The 22,295-nt window shown below is 51.6% G+C and overlaps 1 protein-coding gene and 1 long non-coding RNA gene across 4 annotated transcripts in view; one reads left to right on the forward strand and one right to left on the reverse strand.

Moving 5' to 3' along the window:
• The window catches only part of Asb2 (ankyrin repeat and SOCS box-containing 2), a 34,860-nt gene extending 13,126 nt beyond the window's left edge, over positions 1-21,734 (reverse strand). The window contains exons 1-5 of one of the 2 annotated variants that reach the window (NM_023049.1): positions 21,417-21,734; positions 11,389-11,665; positions 3,810-3,914; positions 1,543-1,709; positions 582-737 (exon numbers count right to left, since the gene is read on the reverse strand). In NM_023049.1, coding sequence (NP_075536.1) covers positions 582-737; positions 1,543-1,709; positions 3,810-3,914; positions 11,389-11,594 — 634 coding nt within the window. In that variant the 5' untranslated portion in view covers positions 11,595-11,665; positions 21,417-21,734. Of the gene's footprint in view, positions 1-581; positions 738-1,542; positions 1,710-3,809; positions 4,124-11,388; positions 11,666-21,416 lie in introns of those variants that run through there. The other variant, NM_001374764.1, reaches the window with a different exon arrangement.
• Gm15523 (predicted gene 15523) lies at positions 2,606-14,740 on the forward strand. Of its 2 annotated transcripts, NR_166807.1 has the most exons (4): positions 2,606-2,738; positions 10,252-10,336; positions 13,034-13,160; positions 13,664-14,740. It is a non-coding gene; the product is annotated as a predicted gene 15523 (long non-coding RNA). The 2 variants fall into 2 exon arrangements; NR_166806.1 differs by having other exon boundaries at positions 13,034-14,740.
• Positions 21,735-22,295: the final 561 nt, after the last annotated feature.

Here is a 22,295-nt window from a genome sequence, read left to right on the forward strand (position 1 = left end):
GTGCCTGCAGAATATTATATGTGCTGGATGCCAAATCACAGATGTGCCTTTGGTCCTTACGTCTGAAATGAGAACCCTAGTGCTGAGCTGGCCAGGAGGCTTTTGCTTACATAAACATGGCAGAGGTACACACCCCTTCTCCTACCCTCTGGCTTTTGCCCATGCTGTTGCAGAAGCTTAGCCAGCTGGTAAATCCCTTCCTGTTGGGGTTCAGCCCAGACATCCCTCTGTGAGCACCCCCTCCACACATTCCCACCCAGCCCCTCACCAAACCCTGCATGCTTGTAGTCTGAGTGTGTTCCCATGCTTGATGTAAGCCACAGACATATATGCCCCATCTTTTCAACTAAGGCTCCAGTGACACCCCCTCCCCACCACCCTAGCATGTTGACCTGTGGAAAATGTTGGGTGATCCCATGTGTAAACACAAGATCTAATTAGCATGCATCATGCATTTTGGAGGGGTTCTACCCTCTGCAAAGGGGACCCCTCAGAGCTGGGAATTCATGGGAGCAGTCTGAAAGCTGCCCACTTTACTTCTGGACTTCCTGGCCCATGGGAAGCCCAGCCTAGGGACTCACCTTTGTAAAGTGGAGTCTCCCTGGATTTGTTAGAGATGTCAGGCTCTGCCCCCGCCTGGAGCAGCGACAGGAGGCAATCCAGGTGTTCTCTGCATGTGGCCAGGTATAATGCTGTCTCTTCCTGCAGTGTGCGTTGGTCAATGGTCCCTGGGTAGGCTGGGGAGGAGACCAGAAAATCTGTGATGGAAGGTACCACTCTACCAAGGCACGTGTTCTGACTTCCTCGCAGTTCTAAGGATGGGTATGGAACTGCTTCCTCTGAATTCTGTTAAGCCCAGACTATCTTCATTTCGTCCCCTATAACCTGCTTGGGTTCTTGGCAATAGGAATGCAACTAGATGCCACTTCCTCTGGGAAGCCTTCCCAGGTTGAGCCCCCAGATCTAAAGTGTCTGTTTTTCCTTTGCCCTCTTAGTCACTGCTAGAATGGCTATATCTCATTTGACTTTTCCTGCAGGTGTGCTTGGTGGGAGTTGGGACCATTCAATGGCCAGAGCAGCACCTGCCTCTTGGTATTATTAATCCTAATCTGGCCTAATAGAAAGATGGAATTCAGAGATGAGACAGAACCAGCCCAGGGTCCCACAGTTGGTGGGAACAGCTTTGGCAGTGCACAGGCACAGTTGTGCCTGAGCCTTTCCACACCAAATCAGCCCCTGGAACATTCTGGAACAAACTAGCAGTGGCTGTCCCAGAATTTAGTTCTTCCCTCGTTCTTTTTCTAGGAATTAGGTTCTGCCGGCTGAAAGGCATGGAGAGACAGCAACAAGAGGCAGGGGCAGGAACAGGGAGAGGCCTGTCCACCCCACCCCTACCCCGAACCCAATTCTCCACACCACTCCACCCACCCCCGCCGCAACACAGTGATTTTAACTGTGTTTGTGGCGACCATTACATGGCCTGCCCTCTTCACCAAGGGAGAGAGCCCTGTACCCTGCTGGCCCTTCAGAGATGGTCCTCACCTTGCTGCAGGACTTTCAGGCAGCCCAGCTGGCCATAGTAGGCAGCCTCGTGGAGCGGCAGCCAGCCCTCCTTGTTGGGCTCTGCAAGATTCTTCCCATCCTGGATCATGATCTTCAAGGCCTCTTCATCCCCTTCCTTGATGGCCTTCAGCACGGGGTCCATAGCCCTGTGAGAGCAAGCAGCAGCCAGTTCTCAGCTGCGTGCAGAGGCAGGGCCGGGTGGCCTGGGTCCTGCTGGAGGGCAGGAGCCAGTGTCTGCTCTGAGGTCTCTCCTTCTTCGTATTCAGCTTGTTCTGGGCCTAATGCTTGTGCCCTCTAGCTCACTGGATGCAAGCAAATCAGGGTGGGAGCCCAGCAGGCCCGAGACTTTCTGTGGCTGAAGCTAACGTCACACCCAAACTGTTTCTACCAGGGAGAGATTGCTAACACTGCTTACACTCCGGCACAGATTGCTAACACTGCTTACACTCCGGCACAGATTGCTAACACTGGCTTAGAACTGCAGAGAAATCTTCAGTAACTAGGGACCTTCCCAAAAGAGGGCCCTCTGATTTGTACCACGCACAGCTACCTACAGGGTTGAACGCTAGCAAGAGCTCCCAAAGGCAAGGGCCTGCCAAGGTCCCTCCCTTCCCTGTTACCCCAGCCTTCCTGTCTCCCCATCTCCCCATCGAATCCATTATCCCTACTCCCAGCTGCTGCGAAATGACAATACTTGAAGGATTAATAAATTAGAATCCTTCACAGTTTAAAATTTCTAAATGTCAAAAGATTTCAAGGCCACAGTGGGGGGCATCTTTGTCTGGCTCCTTGAAGGCATTTTTTTTTTTCATCTATCCATTTACTTTTCTGTCTGTTCTCTGCAATCTCTTTCCCTTTGTCCCCTGCTACCAAGTCAGTAAGGACCATGACTGTCTGGGATCCTGGGATCAGGAGCTAGGATGGGTTTAGGGGGAATCTCTAGGACCAACCCCCAAATGTTCCCAGCTGCTTCCTCCAGCATGTGACACTTCCTCCTGCATCTCAGCCTCGGGGTTATTAATAGTAGATACGGGGTGAAGCCAGAGACCCAACAAGGACAAGCGACTGACCAGCTAGATCTTGAAGGTCCATCAACACCATCATAGCCACCTGCTTGAGAGCCACTCAGGAGCAGCAGGACCAACCCCCATCAGTCTCAGGGAGGGGCCCATTGGGTATGTGGCTGAAGTGTGTGTGTGTGTGGGGGGGGGTGGGCTGGCTGGTCCTGTGGCCTTGGTGAGGGGAGGTTCCCACTATGTAAAACTTGCTGTCAGGACCCACCAGCCAGAGTGGGTCTCCCTAGCTGGGATTCACAGATCCTGGGGCTCTCAGCATCACACACACTAACAGCTTCTCCATGAGCCCAGACAAAGTCCCCACCCTAAAGAGAGAAAGGCTGCCAGGCATGTTAAACCACCAAGGACTAGAAGCAAGCTGCACAGGGCCTTGGAAGACAACTTTGTCTTCCCCAAGGCCTGCCTAGCAGAGAAGAGAGACTCGGGGGCAGGCCCTCCTATGGCATACACTCGAGGGTAGGTAGTTGTACTGAGATTAGAACTGGGACTTTCTTTTTTCTCAGCCTCAAAGCCCCTGGTGGCCATAGGGCTTGGGAAGGCTGAGAGTGAGAACTGGCCAGCTGTATCCTCCTCTCTGCCACACAGAAATAGGGTACCAGCAAAGGGCCCCCATTTTTAAACTGCTTTTAGGGACACTCCGAGTCAGAGCAAGGAAGGAGGTACAAATGTCCCATTAGCTCCATATCCCAGGCAGAACCCTCTCCTTTGGCCCCGGTTAATTGATTAGTACCGGGCTTTGGCACCTGGTTCTTAAATGAAGTGTTGTGGGTGGGGATTTAGATGTGCACAGATGAAGCCCTGGAGGTGGCATGGGGAGACACAAGACAGGGATGAATAGAAGTGAAAGCCAACTCCTCACCACCACCCCCCAACACACACCCCAGCCCTTTGAACCTCTCCCTCCCCAGATTCAGAGACCCACGGAACTCCTCCAGCAGCAGGGTCACAACCTCTGAGAAGATCTGAGGGGTCAGTCCCAAGCACAGCCCAAATGCCACTCCTAGCGGGCATCAGGCTATGTCCCCTGTGTCTAGTTCAGTAGGAGCACTAGAATCTAGACTCTAGACACAGCAGGAAGGAGATCTAGGGCTGCAAAGCCTCTCCCTGCTGCCTCAGCTGGAGGTGTGAGCAGGGTGGTCTTGGAGCCAGGTGGGGGGGTCGATCACTTACGCCATCTGGGAGGTCTTGAACAGGTTGCTGCTATACTTCTGCATGACCCCTTGGAACAGACCCAGGGGTGCGCGGGCCGGTGGGTTCTCGGGAGACGAAGGGGACCTGGAAGGTGCAGAGCCAGAGTGAAACAGAGCAAAGTACTCTGCATAAGAGAAGCGAGTCATGCTGGAGCCAGTAAGGAGGATGGAGGGTGAGCTGCGAGCCGGGAGGAAGAGTCTAAGTGACAGACAGACACAGGGCTCTGAACCAAAGCAGATGGCCGGGCCCTCTCTGTGTGCTGGACACAGCTGCTGTGTCTCTGGATTATTTTTGGCCCTTGGAGGAAGCCCTTGGAGATTTAAATGACCATATAAGACAACAATGAGGTTAACCTCACCCCCGCCCCCACCGCCCCCCTCCCCAGCCAACCACAAGGGTGCAGATATGAAGCAAGGTGACATTCTTCACCAGGGAGGATGTGAGAAGCGGTCGCTGGGTGGCAGGCGTCAGGATGAAAGGCCATGGGGGGACCTCAGTGGGGCTGGAGAAGAGATTCCTGGACAAGCAAGGGAACAGGAGAGCCAGTCTGAGAAGCCAAGACACGTGGACCCTCCACATCACCTTGCTGGCTTCACTTACGAGGACTGTGTACCCCATAGCCCTCTGGGGACCCAGTAGTCTAGAGGGTACAGCGAAAGGGTGTGTAAGGAAGGTCAGACAGGGATTTAAACCCAGATGCTGTCACTCGTGTGACCTGCAGGCAATCTCATTTTCCATGCATTTTACTTCTCCTACCTGTGTAGTAGGAAGAGAGCAGCCCCTGTCTCAAGTGCCAGTGTGAAATGCTTAGCTGTCTTGTGGAGCACAGTGTTCCTCAAAGGCTCATGTATTGAAGGCTTGTCCCAGTTCAGTAGCGTGCTATGGTGTGCCTTGGGGAAGTGACAGGGATCAAGAGGGCTCTGTTCTCAGCCTTGGATCCAGATCCACTTACTACTTCAAAACTGGATGGTGTGAAGGGTAGCTTTAATTGTCAATTTGACTCAGCCTGGAATCAGTTGGAAAGAGAATCTCAATTCGATTGGCTAAATTGGGTTGGCCCTCTGGGCATGTCTGTGGGTGCTGTCTTAAGTCATACTGATCTGTGAAGACCAGGTCTACTGTGGGTGGCACCAATTCCTAGGCAAGAGTAGTGGAATCAAGCTGAGCACAAGCAAACATGCAGATGCATTTGTTTCTCTCTACTCTATCCTGCCAGCCATTGTGATCTGACCAGATGTTTGGGGATCCTGATGCTGTGACTTTCCCCAGGGGATGGACTAGAACCTGGGATTGTAAACTGGAATGAACCCTTTTCCTACCAAGCTGCATTTTTTACAGAGTATTTTTATCATAGCAACAGATATGACAAGAGGATAGATGACATTGTAGGGAGGCAGTGGAAACAGAGGACATGCGACCCAGTCGTTGAAAGGAACAGGTCCTTGGCCCCTTTCCCTCTTCTTCACTGCTTCCTGGCTCCTATGAGCAAGCAGCCTCCTACGCCACAAATTTCCACCGCCACAATGCTCTGCTGAACATTGGGTCTGGCAATGGACTAACGCCTCTGGGACCATTGGCCTGAATAAATCCTTTCTCCTCTAAGCCATGTCCTGCGGGCTTTAGTGAAAGAAGAAAGCCAGCTACCACAGAGAGAGGACTTGATTCAAGCCAGAGTTTCATTTTGCTTTCATTATACTGAGCCTCCATCCCACTCTACCAGAAGGCCTGATGGAGATGGGGAAGCAAGTCCCCTCTGCTCTTGGCTGGTGATGCAGGAGCAATAGACTCCACCCCTTATCTCCTAGTAGGTCAATCTGAAAACCCAGCACTCTCTCCTAGATGCCCAGAGAGTGAGGCAGGGCTCACTGCCTGTCACTGCTCACTGTGGAGTATAGGATTTCATTCTGAGGCTGGCACCCCATGGGATACAGGTGCTGTAAAGAGGACCTTGGGGGAGGATCCTGACCTTGTAAGGCAGGCAGGCTGGGGCCTTAGACTCTAGACTCTGTGGATCCCTCAGCAAAGCCAGGCTGTGGTGCAGAGTAGAGGCCCTCAAGAGAGGAGTGAAGAGGAGGCATGGTTCAAAAGCGGGCTGAGGCATGGCCACCCTTGCCCTCCAAGTCTCCAGTCTTCCTGTCTCCCAACTCATTACACCCTTCGTACATCTCCAAGCTGTGTAAGGCACTGATGCACCCAGTCAGTGCTTTCCTTCTGTTCTTATTAAGGTGGACATTAATGTTGCTGCCTTTCACAGACGAGCAGGCCGAGAGTGGGCACAGCTCAGGGTCCCACAGGGCAGGTGAACAGGGCTGAGAATCCAACAGCACTTAAGTCTCCCCCTCCTCCAGGGCCTGGCTTCTTCTTGCCTGCTAACCCTCCCTTCTGCTCCATGCCCCCAACACTGCTTTTGTGCCTTTAGGTACAGACACTTCCCCAACTTTGTGCCTCTGTTTCTTTACTTGCAAAGTAGGGTCAGGACCGACCCGGGGGAAGGGGCGAGAGGTGTGCATCACTGTCTATGTGGCTGAAGAAAATCAGTGTGACACAGATCCAAGAGTCATCACCCAAGATAAGGATTGCACCAACCTGTCTCTCTCCTGGCCTGTCTGCATATGCCCCATGCTCCCCTCTCTCCTCTTGGCCCTAGGAAAGCAGCTTTGGCCAGGCTATCTCTATAGTAAGCAGTTCTGGGCTCTCCATGAAGCCCTGGGATTCCCAATCCATGTGGCCTCTAGTCTTTTGCTGCCATTCAAATGTTTCAGTAAGATGATGCGCACAGGTAAACAAACAAACAAACTGCCACCTTCACCTAAAATGAGGAGCATTCCATGTGAAGTGCTGCCAGCAAGGATTGTAGCTGAGGTGAGGTGCTAAGGCTGATATAATGCAAGGTCACAGTTGGGTCACAGGTCACCAGTGTGCAAGACAAATTTCTCCGAGCCCTTCCAAGCACTCTCCTGCCACCTTCCAAGGCAGCAGGGGTGTGTCGTCCCCATTCCAGTAGAATGAAGAGCCTGGTGTCAAGGGCTGGGACTGCGGACTTCTGGGTCAAGTATTGTAGATCCTTAACTGCTCAGTGGCCACAGGTGCGTGACAAGGCCACACACCCACAGAGCTGCAGGAAGGGGTTGAGAGCACACAAGAGAACTTGTTCTAGGAGCACTGAACTTGGGTTGCGTGACCTTGGTCTGGGGGTCAGCTGTGTGGCTTCTCACAGTACCCAAACTCTGAGTCTCAGGCTGGATGGGAAGCCGAGGGACTTTTGTGCTTTCAAACCAAAGCAGAAGGCCCCCACTTCCCCTCTGCTGGCTGCGGCAGGGGAATTCCCAGCAGAGCTAACCACTGGGCTGAGTCATCAGAGAGGAGAATGCTTCCGTGGGATGTGGCTTACAGGTTATGACCTAAGTGAGATCCAGGTAGGGCTTGTCTGCTCCTCTCCAGAACACAGCAAGCTCCACTACGGAGCCTACCCTGCAGGGTTCCCATACACCTTCAGCCTTGGCCTTCTTCAGGCTGCAAACTGGGTGGGTGTGGGGTAGGATGGACCCAGCACGGGCTGTGGTTTGACTGGAGGCTTCTGCAGTCATGCATCCCATCCCAAGCAAGTCCAGGTTTATGGTTCACTCCTTGGCCTTCTGAGAAGAGCAACCTTCAATAAACTGCAGGCGTTTGAAGGCTTTGAAGGTCAGCTGGAGTTGCTTCTCCATAGTAACCTCAGGCTCTCTTGGTCGGGTGCATATATGGTCAGGTGCATATATGGACCCAAGTTCCCCACTGGATAGGAAGTGAGGTAGGCCTCTTGGGAGCTCTCCGGCCCAGACTTGGCAAGAGACTTTCTTGGCTGTTGTACTTTGTCCCTTCACCTGGTTGTGGGGAGGTGGCCCTAAGAAGAGACTTCGTGCTTTATAAGGGGTCCTCCTATGGTTTCCTTTAGGACTCTGCGCTCCATTTTAAAGACAATGACAAAGTGCATTCCCAAAGTGTGTTCTTGGCTTCGAAGTATTTATTTGCCTAAAAATATTCACCGGGTACCTACAGTAACAAAGGCACCGAGGCACAAGGGAACAATGTCCCCTAGTCCCCAACAAGTCCTGTCACTAGGAAGCTCTCAGGAGACTCTCCTAGCCCAACACAGAAGCTGCTCAGGGAAACTGAGGCAGTCATGAGGTTGGGGCCCCAGGAACTGCTCACCTAGGGAACAGGGGGAGTGAATGCAGGCTGCAGAGTGTAGGGAGGCTCCATCCTGCTTCACTGGATTTTTGCTAGAAGACTACATGTGGGGGGGAGGATGTCTGAGGGTATATAGCTGATGTTTTGCCAAGCTAGGACTTGGGTTCCATCCCCAGCACCAAGAGAGGAGGAGGAGGAAGAGGAGGAGGAGGAAGAGGAGGAGGAGCAGGAGGAGGAGGAGGAGGAGAAGAGAAGGAAAAGAAAGAGGAGGAGGATGAAGAAGAGAAGAAGAGAAGGAGGAGGATGAAGAGTAGGAGGAGGAGGAGAAGGAGGAGGAGGAGGAGGAGGAGGATGAAGAAGAGAAGAAGAGAAGGAGGAGGATGAAGAGTAGGAGGAGGAGGAGAAGGAGGAGGAGGAGGAGGAGGAGGAGGAAGAAGAGGAAGGAGGAGAAGAAGAAGAAGAAGAAGGAGAAGGAGAAGGAGAAGAGGAAGAGGAGGAGGAGGAGGAGGAGGAGGAGGAGAAGGAGAAGAAGAAGAAGAGGAGGAGGAGGAGGAGGAGGAGGAGGAGGAGGAGGAGGAGACACTTTGAGATGAGCAGCTTCAGCTATCGCCACTTTGGGAAGGGACACTAAGAAGCAGTCAGGTCAGGACTCACTGGGACGGGGTATCTAACCTGAAGTCATTGCCCATGCAGTAAACGACACAGAAAACACTTGAACCTCCAAAGCTACCTCCCTTCTCATGGCCCTTTGTCCTTCTCTCCACCCGTGCACTTGTTCACAAGCGGCCTTTGCCAGATGGTGAGGACTAGGCTTCCGAAAGCAGAGCAGGCATTTGAGAACCCGAATGAACGTCACAGGTCCCTGGCAGAAGCAAACAAGTAAGGCTTAGAGGTGACATCCAGGGGCATCCATGCAGGAGCCACCAGGACAGAGAGTAAATGGTTAGGGCAGGATTCACTGAGAAAGGGCTGGCTAACCTGAAACCCAGAGGATGACAAGGAGCCCCCTGGAGCCCATATGATGTCCTGTAGCCTGCTTGATAATATTGTAATACCCAAAGATGGAGATTCACGGGCTCTGAGGTCCTGTACACTCTCTAACTTCCAGTTCTGGTCATGAGTCTCAGGGATCCTAGACCTCTACTGGGGGGTGGAGGGTGGGGGTGGGATGGGGAGGGAGGGCAATGTAATGAGGCTAAAACCGGGTTCAAGTGGGGGAGAGTAAGAGGAAGCTTTTCTGCAGAATCAGCAGGACCTACAAACTGCCTGGCCTCAGGAGGGGCTCCTGAGTTTCGGAGGAGGCTGCAGGCGCTCAGCGATGTGTGGCTCCTGTAACAGTTCCATTGGTCTCTATCTAGTCCTCTCCTGAGAAAGAGGAACCTGCGCTTGACTTCAGCCGAACCAGCCAAAACAGGAACCGGATGAGCCAGGTCCCTGCACAGGGTTTCTGAGGCCCCAGTGGGATGTGGTCAGGGCTAGCTAGCTTACGAGCCTGAAGGCTTTGCTCTCTTCCCTACTGCCCAAGGAGCCTGTCTGACATTCCTGTGGAAAGGGCCTCTAAGAACAGGGTGCCCAGACCTTGGCCCAGCCCGTGGGATACAGGTTAACTGACAGCAGCAAGGAACAGTGTGACTTAGTGTAAGCATTGATGGTTGTCAACCTGGGGAGAGGGCTAAGATGGTTCATTTCCCACTTAAGAGTCACTTCTGCTGCGGCTAACCTTAGCAAAACCTGTACATTAAAGTTGTTAGACAAGGAAGCAGAAATTCTGAGGGAGTGGGCGACTTTCCCGAGGTCAAGGTCACATAGGGGTCACTGGCTGCTGGGAACGCTGAGATTTGAGGCCCATGGCCCACAGTCACATAGATCCCACCTGTTTCAGCAGCTTACTGTCCCCCTCACACCCCACCTCTAACACACACAACCTTGGCTGGGGGTGGGTGAGGGCAGTAAAAGCCTCTTCACAACGTATGTATTTCTTTCCCAAGCACATGAAGAGCAAATTACAAGCACCTTTCTGGCTGCCCCTGCAAAGACAGTGTCCCTAGATCAATCTTGCCCCACCTGGGAGCCACTGGCCACACGCAAATGTGAAATACACGGGATTTTAAGAGCTTGATAAGAGATAAACATGAGTGTGTGTGTGTGTGTGTGTGTGTGTGTGTGTGTGTGTGTGTGTGTGTCTCGAATGCCATGGTACCTAAGTGGAGGTTAAAGGACAACTTGTTGATTCCCTTCTTTCACCATATAGGTACCATGGCTCAAACTCAGCTCATTCGGCATGGAAGCAAGCAAAGTTACCCACTGAGCCTTCACGTAGCATTCTTACACTGGTGGTGAGTACAAATGATGATATTTAGAAATAAAAAATATATAAATTGTGTGTCATGCTTGTACATGCCTGTATATGCCTCAGCAACGAGGAGACCAAGGCAGCGAGATTCAAAGTTTGAGGCTAGCCTGGGCTTCACCATCAAGGTCCAGATCAGCTTGAGCTATGTAATTTGGCCTTGCCACAAAACATACGTTTTTATAAGATGATGTAAAACTTCACTTGTTTCTCCTACTACTCAAGTGGCACTGTGGGCTATGTCGATGGCTTTTCATGTGGCCTCAGGTCATACTGTTAGAAAGCCCAGCAGCTGGGTAGATGAGGTGGGAAGGGGAGAAGGGGAGGGGAGGGAGGGGGAGGCATGGAGAGCAGGCAGGATGAGGATGCCAGGCAGACTTCTTTTGCCTTACAGGTGTGTTTCCTGTAGACAGAGCTGGAAGCACTAGCCCCACTGAGCAACAGTCCCCTGCATCCAAGCATAAATCAGTCAGGCAAGGCCAAGCCTGGACTTTGGAGCTAGTCAGTTCCGAGTTCCTAGCCTTGTGACCCTGGGCCCATTAGTTGGCCTTAGGCTTCAGGTTCCTTATCATCGAGACCTTAGGGGTGTCCTTAAGAAAGTTCTTAAAAAACGAAAGCTCAGGGAGCCCGCCCTGAGAGAGCAGAAGTTCCACACTCGTGGAGTCAGCCAACTTCAGATCAAAAATATTTGAAAAACCCGTCTGTAGTGAGCGGTACAGACCGTCTTTCTTGTTGGCTGTAATGTTGTTAGTCATGTGTCATTTGTATTTATAATAAAAATTGACCTAGTGGTGAGTTAGAACACTTAGTGGGATTACATAAGCTATAAGCAAATACTGTATCTTATGTGAAAGACTTGGGCCACAGGCGTCCTGGATCCCATCCCACTGTGACCCCAAACAGTGACGTTAGATGACAAATGCAGGCTGCTAAGGCGTCAGAGACCAGGGTATTTTGATTCAGGATGAAGAGCCCGGGGCATATGAAGCTTGAGGTGCCCAGGGGTGCATGTACCCTCCATAGCTTTCCCTCACTTACCTGGTCCATGGGTGGAAATGTCCTGGCTGGTGGTTGGTCTGAGAGGACGCGGAGGCCTCAGCAGGGGTCGGGCCCCGAGTCTTGTCTGCCAGGCTCTGCTCGATGGCCATCTGGAGCAGCTCCTCCTCGCTCAGGCTGCTGTATAGGCTGTATTCCTCATGTCCGATGGCACGTTGTCTGCCCCGAGTGGAGATCTCAGTCGCCATCTCGGCCACCTCTCCTCCAGCTTCCAGAAGAGGGACTCAGCAGTAGCCAGCACACAGCAGGTGACAAATCCCTGTGAGGAAACCGAACCCTCAGTCACCGAGTGTTTCACAAGGCAGCCATGTTTGCCCACAGGGCAGACTGTGCGGTTGGACATTGTTAAACATGTGCGTGTGTGCTTGCGGGTTAGTATGTACACCTGACTGTGGATGCACCTGAAGGCCAGATGGTGACAGATCTCCGGCAAGTAGATTTACAGGTGGTTGTGGGCCACCTGATATGGGTGTTAGGAACCAACCTGGGTCTTCTGCATGAGTAGCAAGTGTTCTTAACCACTGAACCATCTCTCCAGCTCACTCTTTTTTTTTAATTCATTCATTTGGCCATGGGGTCTGTCTAAGCATCCACCCATCTTCACAGCCATCCATCCACTCAACTATTCACCAACCCCCTTGTCCTTCAAACTGTCATCCATCTACTCATCCTCTCATGCATCTGTCTAGCCACCTACAGCTATGTCCACCCTTCCTCCTACCCTATCTTCCCATCCATCCTTCCATTCACTCTCCTATCTATCCTCCCATCCATCCTCCACCCATCCTCCCATCCATTCTCCCACCCATCCTCCCACCTATCCTCCCATCCATCCTCCCACTCACCCTTCCATCTACCCTCTCACCCACTCTCCCACCCATCCTGCCACCCATCCTCCCATCCATCCTCCCATCCATCCTCCCACTCACCCTCCCATCCACCCTTTCACCCACCCTTCCACTCATCCTGCCATCCATCCTCCCATCCATCCTCCCATCCACCCCCCATCCACCCTCTCACCCATCCTCCCATTCACTCTACTATTTACTCACATATCCAAACATCCGACTATCATATCCATCCATCCCCACTGGCCAGTATGTGCACTCAACCACTACCCGCTCAGCTCTTTCATCCAGCATCATTCACCAGCCTATCTGACCTTCCAACCATCTATCCATCTACTCACCTATCCACCCATCTGCCCACCATTCATCCTTCTGTCTGTCCACTTCCTCAGCCACATATCCCCCATGCTCTTACCCACTCCCTTTTAAACGTATCTATGCAGAGATCTACCCACTCACCATTTCCATTCCAGGAAGCCTATCTATCTATACAGGTATGACGGCATACATTAACTGAGAGATTACTTCTTGTGCAACTACTCTGGGTCAGGCACCCTTCTGGGGACACAAAGATCTCAACATCCTGCCTCCTGCCTCACGAGGCCACACCATGTTGGGCACATTCCTCCCATCCAGTCACAGCTGTGTCCCACACTGGCACATCAACGCTGTTCTTCGCCGTGGGAGGGCTGAGAAGGCCTCGGATGAGTCAGACATGGGCTCATGCTTGGGCTCTTCTGGTCTAGTTAAAGCCAGCCATTACAACAATTTCATTACAGGGACTCTCTTCGAAAAGACACAAATGCCTCAGAGAGAGCAGAGCAGGCAGACTGAAGCTCTGTCAGCAAATAAAATCGAATCAGCCTGACTTGTGATATTTACTGGCTTGCAGCAACCCGACCGCAGGTCAGTAGTTCTTAACCCTGGCTGAGCACTCAAGTCACAAGAGGCTTTTGAAAAACAACCCCCCTTCCACCCCTCCCCCCAAAGTGCCAGCATTCTACTCTGGCAAATATTCACGTCCTTTCCCCCAGAGACAGTCGTCTTTCTTCTTCCCCTCAGATACTGGGCCTAAGTCCTTGTGATTTGCTCTCCCAAGGGGAAGCTAGTGGGGACGACACACCAGGCACATGAGAGATCTCTTCTTGTCATGCCCAGGGGAACTAAGAATTTCCCATGAGACCTGCTTCCTTGCAGCCTGAGCCCCAGAAGTAAGAAACACTGCAGGCTCCTGAGGGTAGGCAAGCTCAACCCATCAGGGATGCCTGTCTAGTTGATGAGACACGCCCACTCAGCCAGTTCGAGGTCAACAACTACTCCCACCACGAACTACCCTCAAGTGAGTGGCAACCGCTGTGGCGCAGCCCCCATTTCCAGCTTGCAGCTCAGAGAGTCTTTCCCACCTGCAGGTATGGATCTTGGCTACCAGTGCTTGGTCTAAGGACCGCTTTGCTGTGTGGCGTTCTTGTGGCTCTGGCTAACTGGTACCCAGGAGACGGTCCAGCACATCTCCAAGAGGACATCCAAATGGCCTACCGCCAAAACACCAAGAGGCAGTCACTTTATTAGTGTTGCGGGGTTCAAATTCAAAGCTAAAGCAACACAACCTCCCCTGCCCCACATGGCTCAGAGGAAAACAGAACGTGTAAGGGCCGCGGAGTGCATGGAGTCACCACGGAGAGTATGGGGTCACTGGGAGCTGTAATGAGGATTGAAACAGTGCTGAAAGATGGATGAGCCTTATCTCCTGCTAGTCCTGGGACCTCCTATGTACGATTGTGTGTAATGTTGGGGACCACAGTAGAAGATCACCCTCTGGGTTTTCTATGAAGAAACACAGCAGGGTGAGCGTGGCTGGAAAGCAGCCACCCTCTTGTACCCAGCGCCTTTGGCCAGGGACCTGAGTCGGTGTGAGGAGAGATGTGTTGTGTTCATAGAAAGCACAGGTTCTCAGGAGCCCTCAAGATGCTTGCCGACCGGATTGCTTGCAATGGACTTACCAGCCTACAGAATTCATAAAATAGTTTCACATTCCTGTCAAAACCCCAGGACCTAACCAAAGGTCAGGCACACAAGAAGTAGTTAATAAGTGCAGGAGAATAAACAGTAGAGTCAGAATAATGTTTAATTCCCTGGAAGGCTGGCTGGTTTCTGGACTGGGGACCTCGTGCTACCTGCTCTAACCTTACCCTGCCATCTGCTGGACATGTCAGGAATTGCAACGTGGCAAGTAGATGGTTTGTAGCTGTGCTCACAGGATGCTCACAGGATATTATAGCAGATGTGAGACATCATCTGACACACAGCGAAGGCCTGGAAAAGATCTGAATATGATTTGAAGCTCCCTGGGGGCAGCCTCCACCTGCTCTTGTTCATTCAGGACCTGCCCTGGCTGGAAGTTTTCAGAGGGGCTTATGATGGCCTTACATTCTTCCTAGTTTTCCTCCATTTAAAATAAAGACAGGGCAAAGAGAAAAGATCTCCAAGCCAGCCTTCTCTTTCTGTGAAAAGGATGACTGTCAGCACCTAAGCTGTCCCCATGTCCACTGAGCACTGTGGTATGGCAAGATCTGGTCCAGCCTGATGCAGACTCCCCCCCCCCCCCCAGTCCCTCCACCTTCATCCAACCTGATGCAGACACCCACCCCTTCACCCTCCAGTTGTTCTAGACCTCCGGGGTGGGGGCACCTGCATGGCATCCCTTCTCCTCACAGTCCCAGCTTCACTCCGTACAAGGTGACCATCTGTACAGGAAGTGGGGGCCCTCAGGGGGGTCTTGAGTTACATAATGGTGCAGGGCACATGGCAGGCACAGTATGTGGTTTTCAGTTTGGGGGTCACCTATGCACTGGAGCATGTGTGTAGAGGGTGGGCTGCTGTACTGTGTTCCTGAGCAAGGCCATGGCTCTAAGCCCCATGTCACCTCAGAGCTGCACTGCCAACCAGAGAGAAGGCCCCTTGCCACCAGTGTGCACACTCATGTTTGCTGCTGTTTGGCTCGAATCAGGGATGTGCGGTAGGGGTGTTGTTTTTCTGCCCAATGGCAGGTAAACTAGTCACATCTAGGGAGGAGGTGGCAGGAGAGGGGCTAGAAGGCAGCATTGACTTCACACAAGACTCTGGGCTCACGTAACTGCTGCTTTTCTTTTTCCGCTCTTGCATTTGTATGCAATAAAGAGAGAGAGGCTGTGTGTGTGTGTGTGTGTGTGTGTGTGTGTGTGTGTGTAGTGTGTACCAGTGTATGTGGGCTCACATGTGTGAGTACAGGTGAGGTGAACATGTATGTGTGTATGTAGACACAAGGGTGACATCGAGTGTCTTGGTTTAATTTACTGATACAGGGTCTGTCAATGAACGCAGAGCTGGCTAGCTTGGCCATGGGTCCCTGGATCTGTCTCCTATGTGCTCAGACCACAGGTCTCCCATGCCTGCTGGGTTTTTACATGGGTTCTGGGGATCCCACCGCCAGTGTTCATGGTTGTGTGGCAGACAAGATACTCACTGAGCCATCTCCCCAGCATGCTCCCCTCTCCCCAGCACCCCCGCCCCACTGCCTTTTAAGGTTTTAGGGGAGGCTTGGAGTGAGAATAAAGACTTTGTAGTTTTAAAAGATTCTCTTTAAGTATATATTATATGTGCCTACATGATAAATATATGCTTACAAATGTGTATGTACCATACTATATACATATATCATACACATATGCATGTATATGTGTACAGCCAGCTCAGAATCTGTGGGTTCTGCCTCTATCACTTCAACTGACTGAAGTTCAAAAATATTCAGGAAAAATGTTCAAGCAATCATGAGCACGTGTAGACACTGTTCCTGAACAACAGAGTGTGACGACCACCTTTGTGGGGGGCTGTGGGTGATCCAGGGATGGTTTCAGTGAGCACAAGAGCAGGTGTGCAGGTCACAAGCGTCTTGGACTTTGCTATCTGCAGGTTCCAGGAACCCATCCCAGCAATGCCTAACAGCAGCTCTGTATGTAACACTCATGTGTACGTAGTGCCTACTCATTTATTGTGAAAGTTTCAGGGTCTCCCGAATGTCCCAAGACCCTTAACCTCAAGTGACTTTAAACACAGGCTGCTTGGGCTAGCCTGGGGCTGAGGAGGAAGTGGGAAGTTACTTGGTGGTCACCTCCCACCCTCAGTACTCAGTTTTATTCTTTGCAGAGGTCTGCCAACCTTCACAGGTCTTCTGTCACCCGGAGCATCTCATGGGAGGCATGGAGATCTGTCCTCCTTGCCTGGCTCTCCGACTCTGATACTTTAACAGTAACAACCAGGCTTGTGCTTGTGGCCCCTGAAGAGTGCTCAGTCTCCGTCCTAAGCAGAGCCCTCTGACCTCTCGGTCTGTGCTGGTTAGTTTTGGTCAGCTTGACACAACATAGTGACACCTGGATGAGGGACTCTCAACTGAGGGACTGCCTCCATCAGATTGGCCTGTGGACATCAGATTAGCCTGTGGACATTTAATTGATGGAGGAAGGCCCAACCCACAGTGGGCAGCACCTCGCTGGACAGGTGGGTCTGGGCTGTGTAAGAAAGCAAGCTAAGTAAGTCAGCGCAGAGCAAGCTGATAAGCAGTCTTCAATGATCCTTGCTTCAGTTCCTGCCTTCAGGTTCCTGCCTTAAGTCCCTATACTGGCTTCCCTCCATATTAGACTGTAATGTGGAAGTGAAAGCCAAACAAGCCCCAGCCCCAAACCCAGGACAATGCACCAATTGTTTTCACTCAATATCTTTATCACAGCCACAGGGAAACAAGCTAGAACAGCACCTGGGGAGTATTCCCTTCCCATTGTACAGATGGGGAGACTGAGGCCCAGAATGTAAGTGGCCAAGGGCACTTTTTTCATCATGCTCCCCAGTCCTAAATGCTGAAGGACGATGGCCAGAATTCTGTATTAGAGTTTTACTACTGTGATGAGACACCATGACCAAGGCAAGTCCTATAAGGACAACGTTTAATTGGAGCTGACTTACAGGTTCAGAGGTGCAGTCCATGATCATCAAAGTGGGAGCATGGCAGCATCCAGGCAGACATGGCGCAGGAGGAGCTGAGAGTTCTACATCTTCGTCTGAAGGCTGCTAGTGGAAGACTGGCTTCCAGCCAGGTAGGATGAGGGTCTTAAAGCTCACACCCACAGTGACACATCTACAATAAACAAGGTCACACCCACTCCACACCTTCTAATAGGGCCACTCCCTGGACCAATCATATTCAAACCATCACAGGACTCTTCACCACACCTTTTCTCATCCTCTGGCTAAGATGAGACTCAGGTCAGAATCCCAGGGTGGGCCTTTGACAACTGTATTGTTTGTTTTTCTGTTGCTGTGACGAAACACCATGACCCAAAGCAACTTAGGACAGACAGAATTTATTTTGGCTCACAGTTCCAGAGGGGTAGAATCCATCATGGCGGGTAACCATGGCAACACAGGGCAGGCATGGCACCAAAAAGAGAAAGGAAGCTGAGAGTTCACATCTTCAACGACAAGCACAATGCAGGGAGAAAACCGGAAGTGGGGTCATGAGCTCTCAAAGCCCACGCCAAAGATTCCCTTCCTCCAGGACAACCTCACCTCTCCACAGTCCCGCCCCACCCCAAATGGTGCCACCAATCGCAGACCACGATTTCAAATTTATAAACCTATGGGGACATTTCTCATCCAAGCCACCATGGCAAGGGACAGGGCTGAAGGGCCTTTTTATAGACCCCAGTATACAACCATGTGATCATCAAAGGAGCTGGCATTACTTGCAAGTAGTCTTCAAGACCCAGCCTATTGACCTTCCATCATAGAAGAGTGAGAGGCCCGCCTCTGAGGTATCAAGTCACTACCCTTGTACATCCTTTCCAGTCATATGCAACTCTGCCCAAACTACACACCATCTCCTGTTTGCAGAAGGAGCTAGCGCAGAAGTTCTCAACCTGTGGGTCGAGACCCCTTGGAGGGGGGGTGTCAAACAACCCTTTCACCTGGGTCACCAAAGACCATTAGAAAATTTGGACTGATATTGGTAGCAAAATTATAGTTATTAAGTACCAATGAAAATAATTTTACAGTTGGGGGTCACCACAACATGAGGAACTGTGTTAAAGGGCTGCAGCATTAGGAAGGTTGAGAACCACTGTGCTAGATCGCTTAGACTGTGGAGGGTTAACAGCAGGGTGACTCCATCTACACAGCTATGGGGAAGTCTATGCTGGGGTGAGACTTTCTACTGGTGTGGCTGCTTTGGGATCACCCACACTCCCGTAAGTGACCGGTCGCCCATGCTCTCTAAATGATTCATTGGTTGGCCAAGCTGGACTTGGGTAGAGTCGTGCCTTGGACTGTTGTCAGAGACCTATCTGGAGTGAGTGGACACTTGCTGGTGTCCCTCCAGGAAAAGCACATGGGACAGGCCTCACAGCTTCTAAACGCAGCAGACCCAGCTGCTAGTCTCAGAGCCTTGATCCTAGTCTCAGCCAAGCTTGTGACTTTGGGGTGTCAAGGCTTTGTGCAGTCTCAGGCTTGGTCAGTGGTTGTCAGAGAATGCAGTCAACACCACCACACAGGACTCTTCTCCATTTGTACGGAGGAGAAACTGAGGTCCAAAGAGGTCCCAATGGGAATTGATCTTGCCCAAAGCTAACTCTGCCCACACTCCACCACCAAACCAGAGAACAGAAAGTAGAAACCGAGGCTCCATCTGGAGTGGAACACCCTTCCTTCTCTTTGTCCAAATCTGGGTCTCTCTCTCTCTCTCTCTTTCTCTCTCTCAAGTCATCTGGGTTAGGTCTGGAGTATATTGGGAAAAGCCACCTCATAAAGACAGTAAAGAAGAGGGTGAGAGACAGGGTGGGGGAAGAAAAGCAGAAAGAACAATAATACTTTTCTGGGTTTTGTGGCAAATACTGTGTTCTAAGGAGACAGTCTCCCCAGAGCTAAAGGCCACCTGAGGTGTTGCCTGAGAGCAGTGGCTAAGAGGACTCCAGGAAGCCTGGTTTCCCCTCATACCCTCAGCCCCTAGGCTGTTGCCTCTCCAGGACTGGGTCACCTTTGTCTCAGATGCCAGAGTGCAGGGCCTCACCCCTGCCTCCAGGCCCTGCAGGGACTGGCAGTGTCCCAGGCTCTTACACTGAATCCAGACACATCAGTATGGCTCAGTCCACCGGGCTAGACGCAGGATTCCAGGGCCCTGACCCAGTTTCTGCCTAGTCTCTAGAAATGCCGAGCTCTGCCATCTGCCAGCAGCCTGAGGTGACAGTGATGGGTGGGCACGGCTGGCCACTCCTCCCCCTGCAGGCAGCCGAGGACTCTGCAACTTAGAAGAGGGAGGACTCTGGACAGGCTGGAGACAATAAGTGTCCCCTGCAGGGGGGTTCTTAAATCTAGTCTGTGGACAACACTTAAAGACGCCCTAAAGGTACCAGGGAAAGGTCCTAACGGTTCACAAAGATGCTGACTGCCACTGCGTCTGGCCTGAAAACTGCAGGGGCTATGAATGGGAGCCCTTGAGGTCCGGGAGTTTAGCCTTGATTCTTACTTTCAGCATCTCATTGCTGCCCAGCTCCAGACAAGACCTTTAACCGCTCACAACCTCAGTTTCCAAATCTTGAAAAAAGGGTATCAACATTTACCTCATGCTCATGGTGGCCTTGAGAGCGGACAGGGAAATAATCCACCTCTATTAAGTCTTTGGTGGGTACCGGCTAACATGAACTGAGTTGTTCTTCATTATAAAAGCATTTCAGACTCCCACATGGAGGAGAAGGACGGTGCTCCCAATCACTGCCGCAAGAACACTGGTGGTCAGCACATACCAGGTGTGCCTCCTTACGCCAGGAGGGACCATACATACGAGATGGTTTCTTCTGGTGGGCACAGGTCCGTGTTTTGAACAAGAATGAGCTAACAACCACTAGTGGCTAAGGTTGGGCTGTGGCTGGGGGCTGGTCTGGCAGTCTGCCTGAGCCCCTCTGAATTCCCTCAAACCCTTTCCTCACACAGACTCCTTGCAGAAGGAGAATTTTCCTGCCCCAAGCAGGTCTTGGTCACATCCCTGCTGTCCCTTCGTGTCACCGGCCTGTTCATGTCAATCCATCTCCCTGGCAATGAAGGATATAGCCCAAGATAAATCCCTACCTATCTCCCCTTTGCTTATACACTTTGCAAGTATGTTTCCTCTCCCTCTGGTCCTGGAGTGACCACTCCTTTCTCCAGCCTCCACGAAGGCTTCATCTCCCTCCCACCTCAGGGAGTCTTTCCCTCAGCAGCCCCACCTTTCCCAGTTCACATCTCCCTCTCAGCTGTCCCTCCATCCCTTGCTCAGCGTGATGGTATCCCATCTGTCCTTTCCAAGACCTCCTTAAATATGGCATATGTACATGTACACATATGTATATATGAGATAGTTCTGTATCTCTGCATCCCATAGTTTTTCTTCACTCTCATCTAGGTAACATTTCTCATTCCACACCCTCTCCTAAGCCTCCAGAAATGGCAAGCAAAGCCCACGGCACCCGGGTCGTCATCAGTCACACATCACAGTTCATGCATAGCCCTCTTAGTGTAACAGACATGAGTACTCTTGCAGGAAAACAGCCATCATTGGCTCAGTCTGGAAGCGTTTCCAAAAGTCACCTGTCTGACACAAACAACACCAAAGACCCTATGTGCCCGACAATAGCTTGGGTGTTCACTTTTTTCACACGTCCATGTTTTGAAGCACACAACAGAGTGGTATGCTAAGCCAGAGTCCTCCAGAAGGATAGCTACCATGCATGCAGAGTACTGGTTCACTGCTTCCCTGCCAGAGCCAAAGTCTCCATTATGTGCAGAGCTGGGGAGAAGGGGAGGGGAGACAGAGAGAGACAGAGAGAGAGACACACACACACAGAAAGAGAGAGAGAGAGACAAAGACAGAGACAGAGAGACAGAGAGACAGAGAGACAGGGACAGGGACAGAGACAGACAGACAGAGACAGACAGACAGACAGACAGACAGACAGACAGACAGACAGAGACAGAGAGAGACAGAGAAAGGCATGGCCACAGTTTGGGTACAGGTCTCAGTGGGTCCTGAAGCTGCAGGTCCCATCCCACTCAGCAATTCTTTTCAAAATCTCTATCCATGACCAAGTCAAAAGCAAGCATTACCTGCAAGGCTCTGCGGCAGGGGCACAGGTCTGGGCAACAAAGAGATTTTTTCTTGACTGTCTGAATTCAGAACATGCTCTCTGAGTTTGCCTCCTGTGCTGGCCCTGAGCTTCCAGCTGTTGTGCCAGGCAGCTCTGAAACACTCTCCTTTGAAGCAGGGAGTTTATTTCTGGCCCACCGCATGACCACGGATGTCAAGCCAAGCTATAAGACGTTATGACTCTCAGATTTCCCTTCTGAAGATCGCACTAAGGAAGCCGTGATTCCGCCCTCCACTCCTCCGAGGGCACGGGAGACAGGCTCCCGCTTCAGAGAGCATCCTGGGCTTCGGCCCTCACGTGATGTCATCATTTGTGATCCTTGACATGGAGCCCATATATGGGTATGTTTCTAGAACTACCCAGGCGGGAGCTGGAGAGGAGGGAAGTGCAGGAAGACAAGACAGGGAGGGCACACAGAGAGACACAGAATTGAGAAAGAGAAGAAAAAGCAAGGGAGAAAGAAGGAGAGCCCTAAAGTAGAGGCAGGAAAAGAGAGATGCATGAGGGCCCTTGCATAATACCCTTGAGAAAATTCAAGGGTCAGTGTCGGGCATGCAGCAGGTGGCCAAGGCTAACATTTAGAGACACCAGCTGTCCAGAATTGGATGCTCTGGGGTGAAGCCAAGGAACACAGGCCAGAGCACACACCAATGGACCAATGAGCATAGAGAATCCTGCAATCCCGGAAAGGGTCAGCTACAGAAGGGACCTACTACCCCAGGTCTGGGAAAGAGTATCTCCATTTCTGGACTAGGCGATCCAAGAGAAGAGTCTGTTCCCTCTTCTCCTTTGGATGTTTGGTGTTCTTAGCCACGTACTTGGGAACAGAAGGCAAGGG

The sequence above is a fragment of the Mus musculus genome, chromosome 12 (assembly GCF_000001635.26).
Source record: "Mus musculus strain C57BL/6J chromosome 12, GRCm38.p6 C57BL/6J".
NCBI lineage: Eukaryota > Metazoa > Chordata > Mammalia > Rodentia > Muridae > Mus > Mus musculus.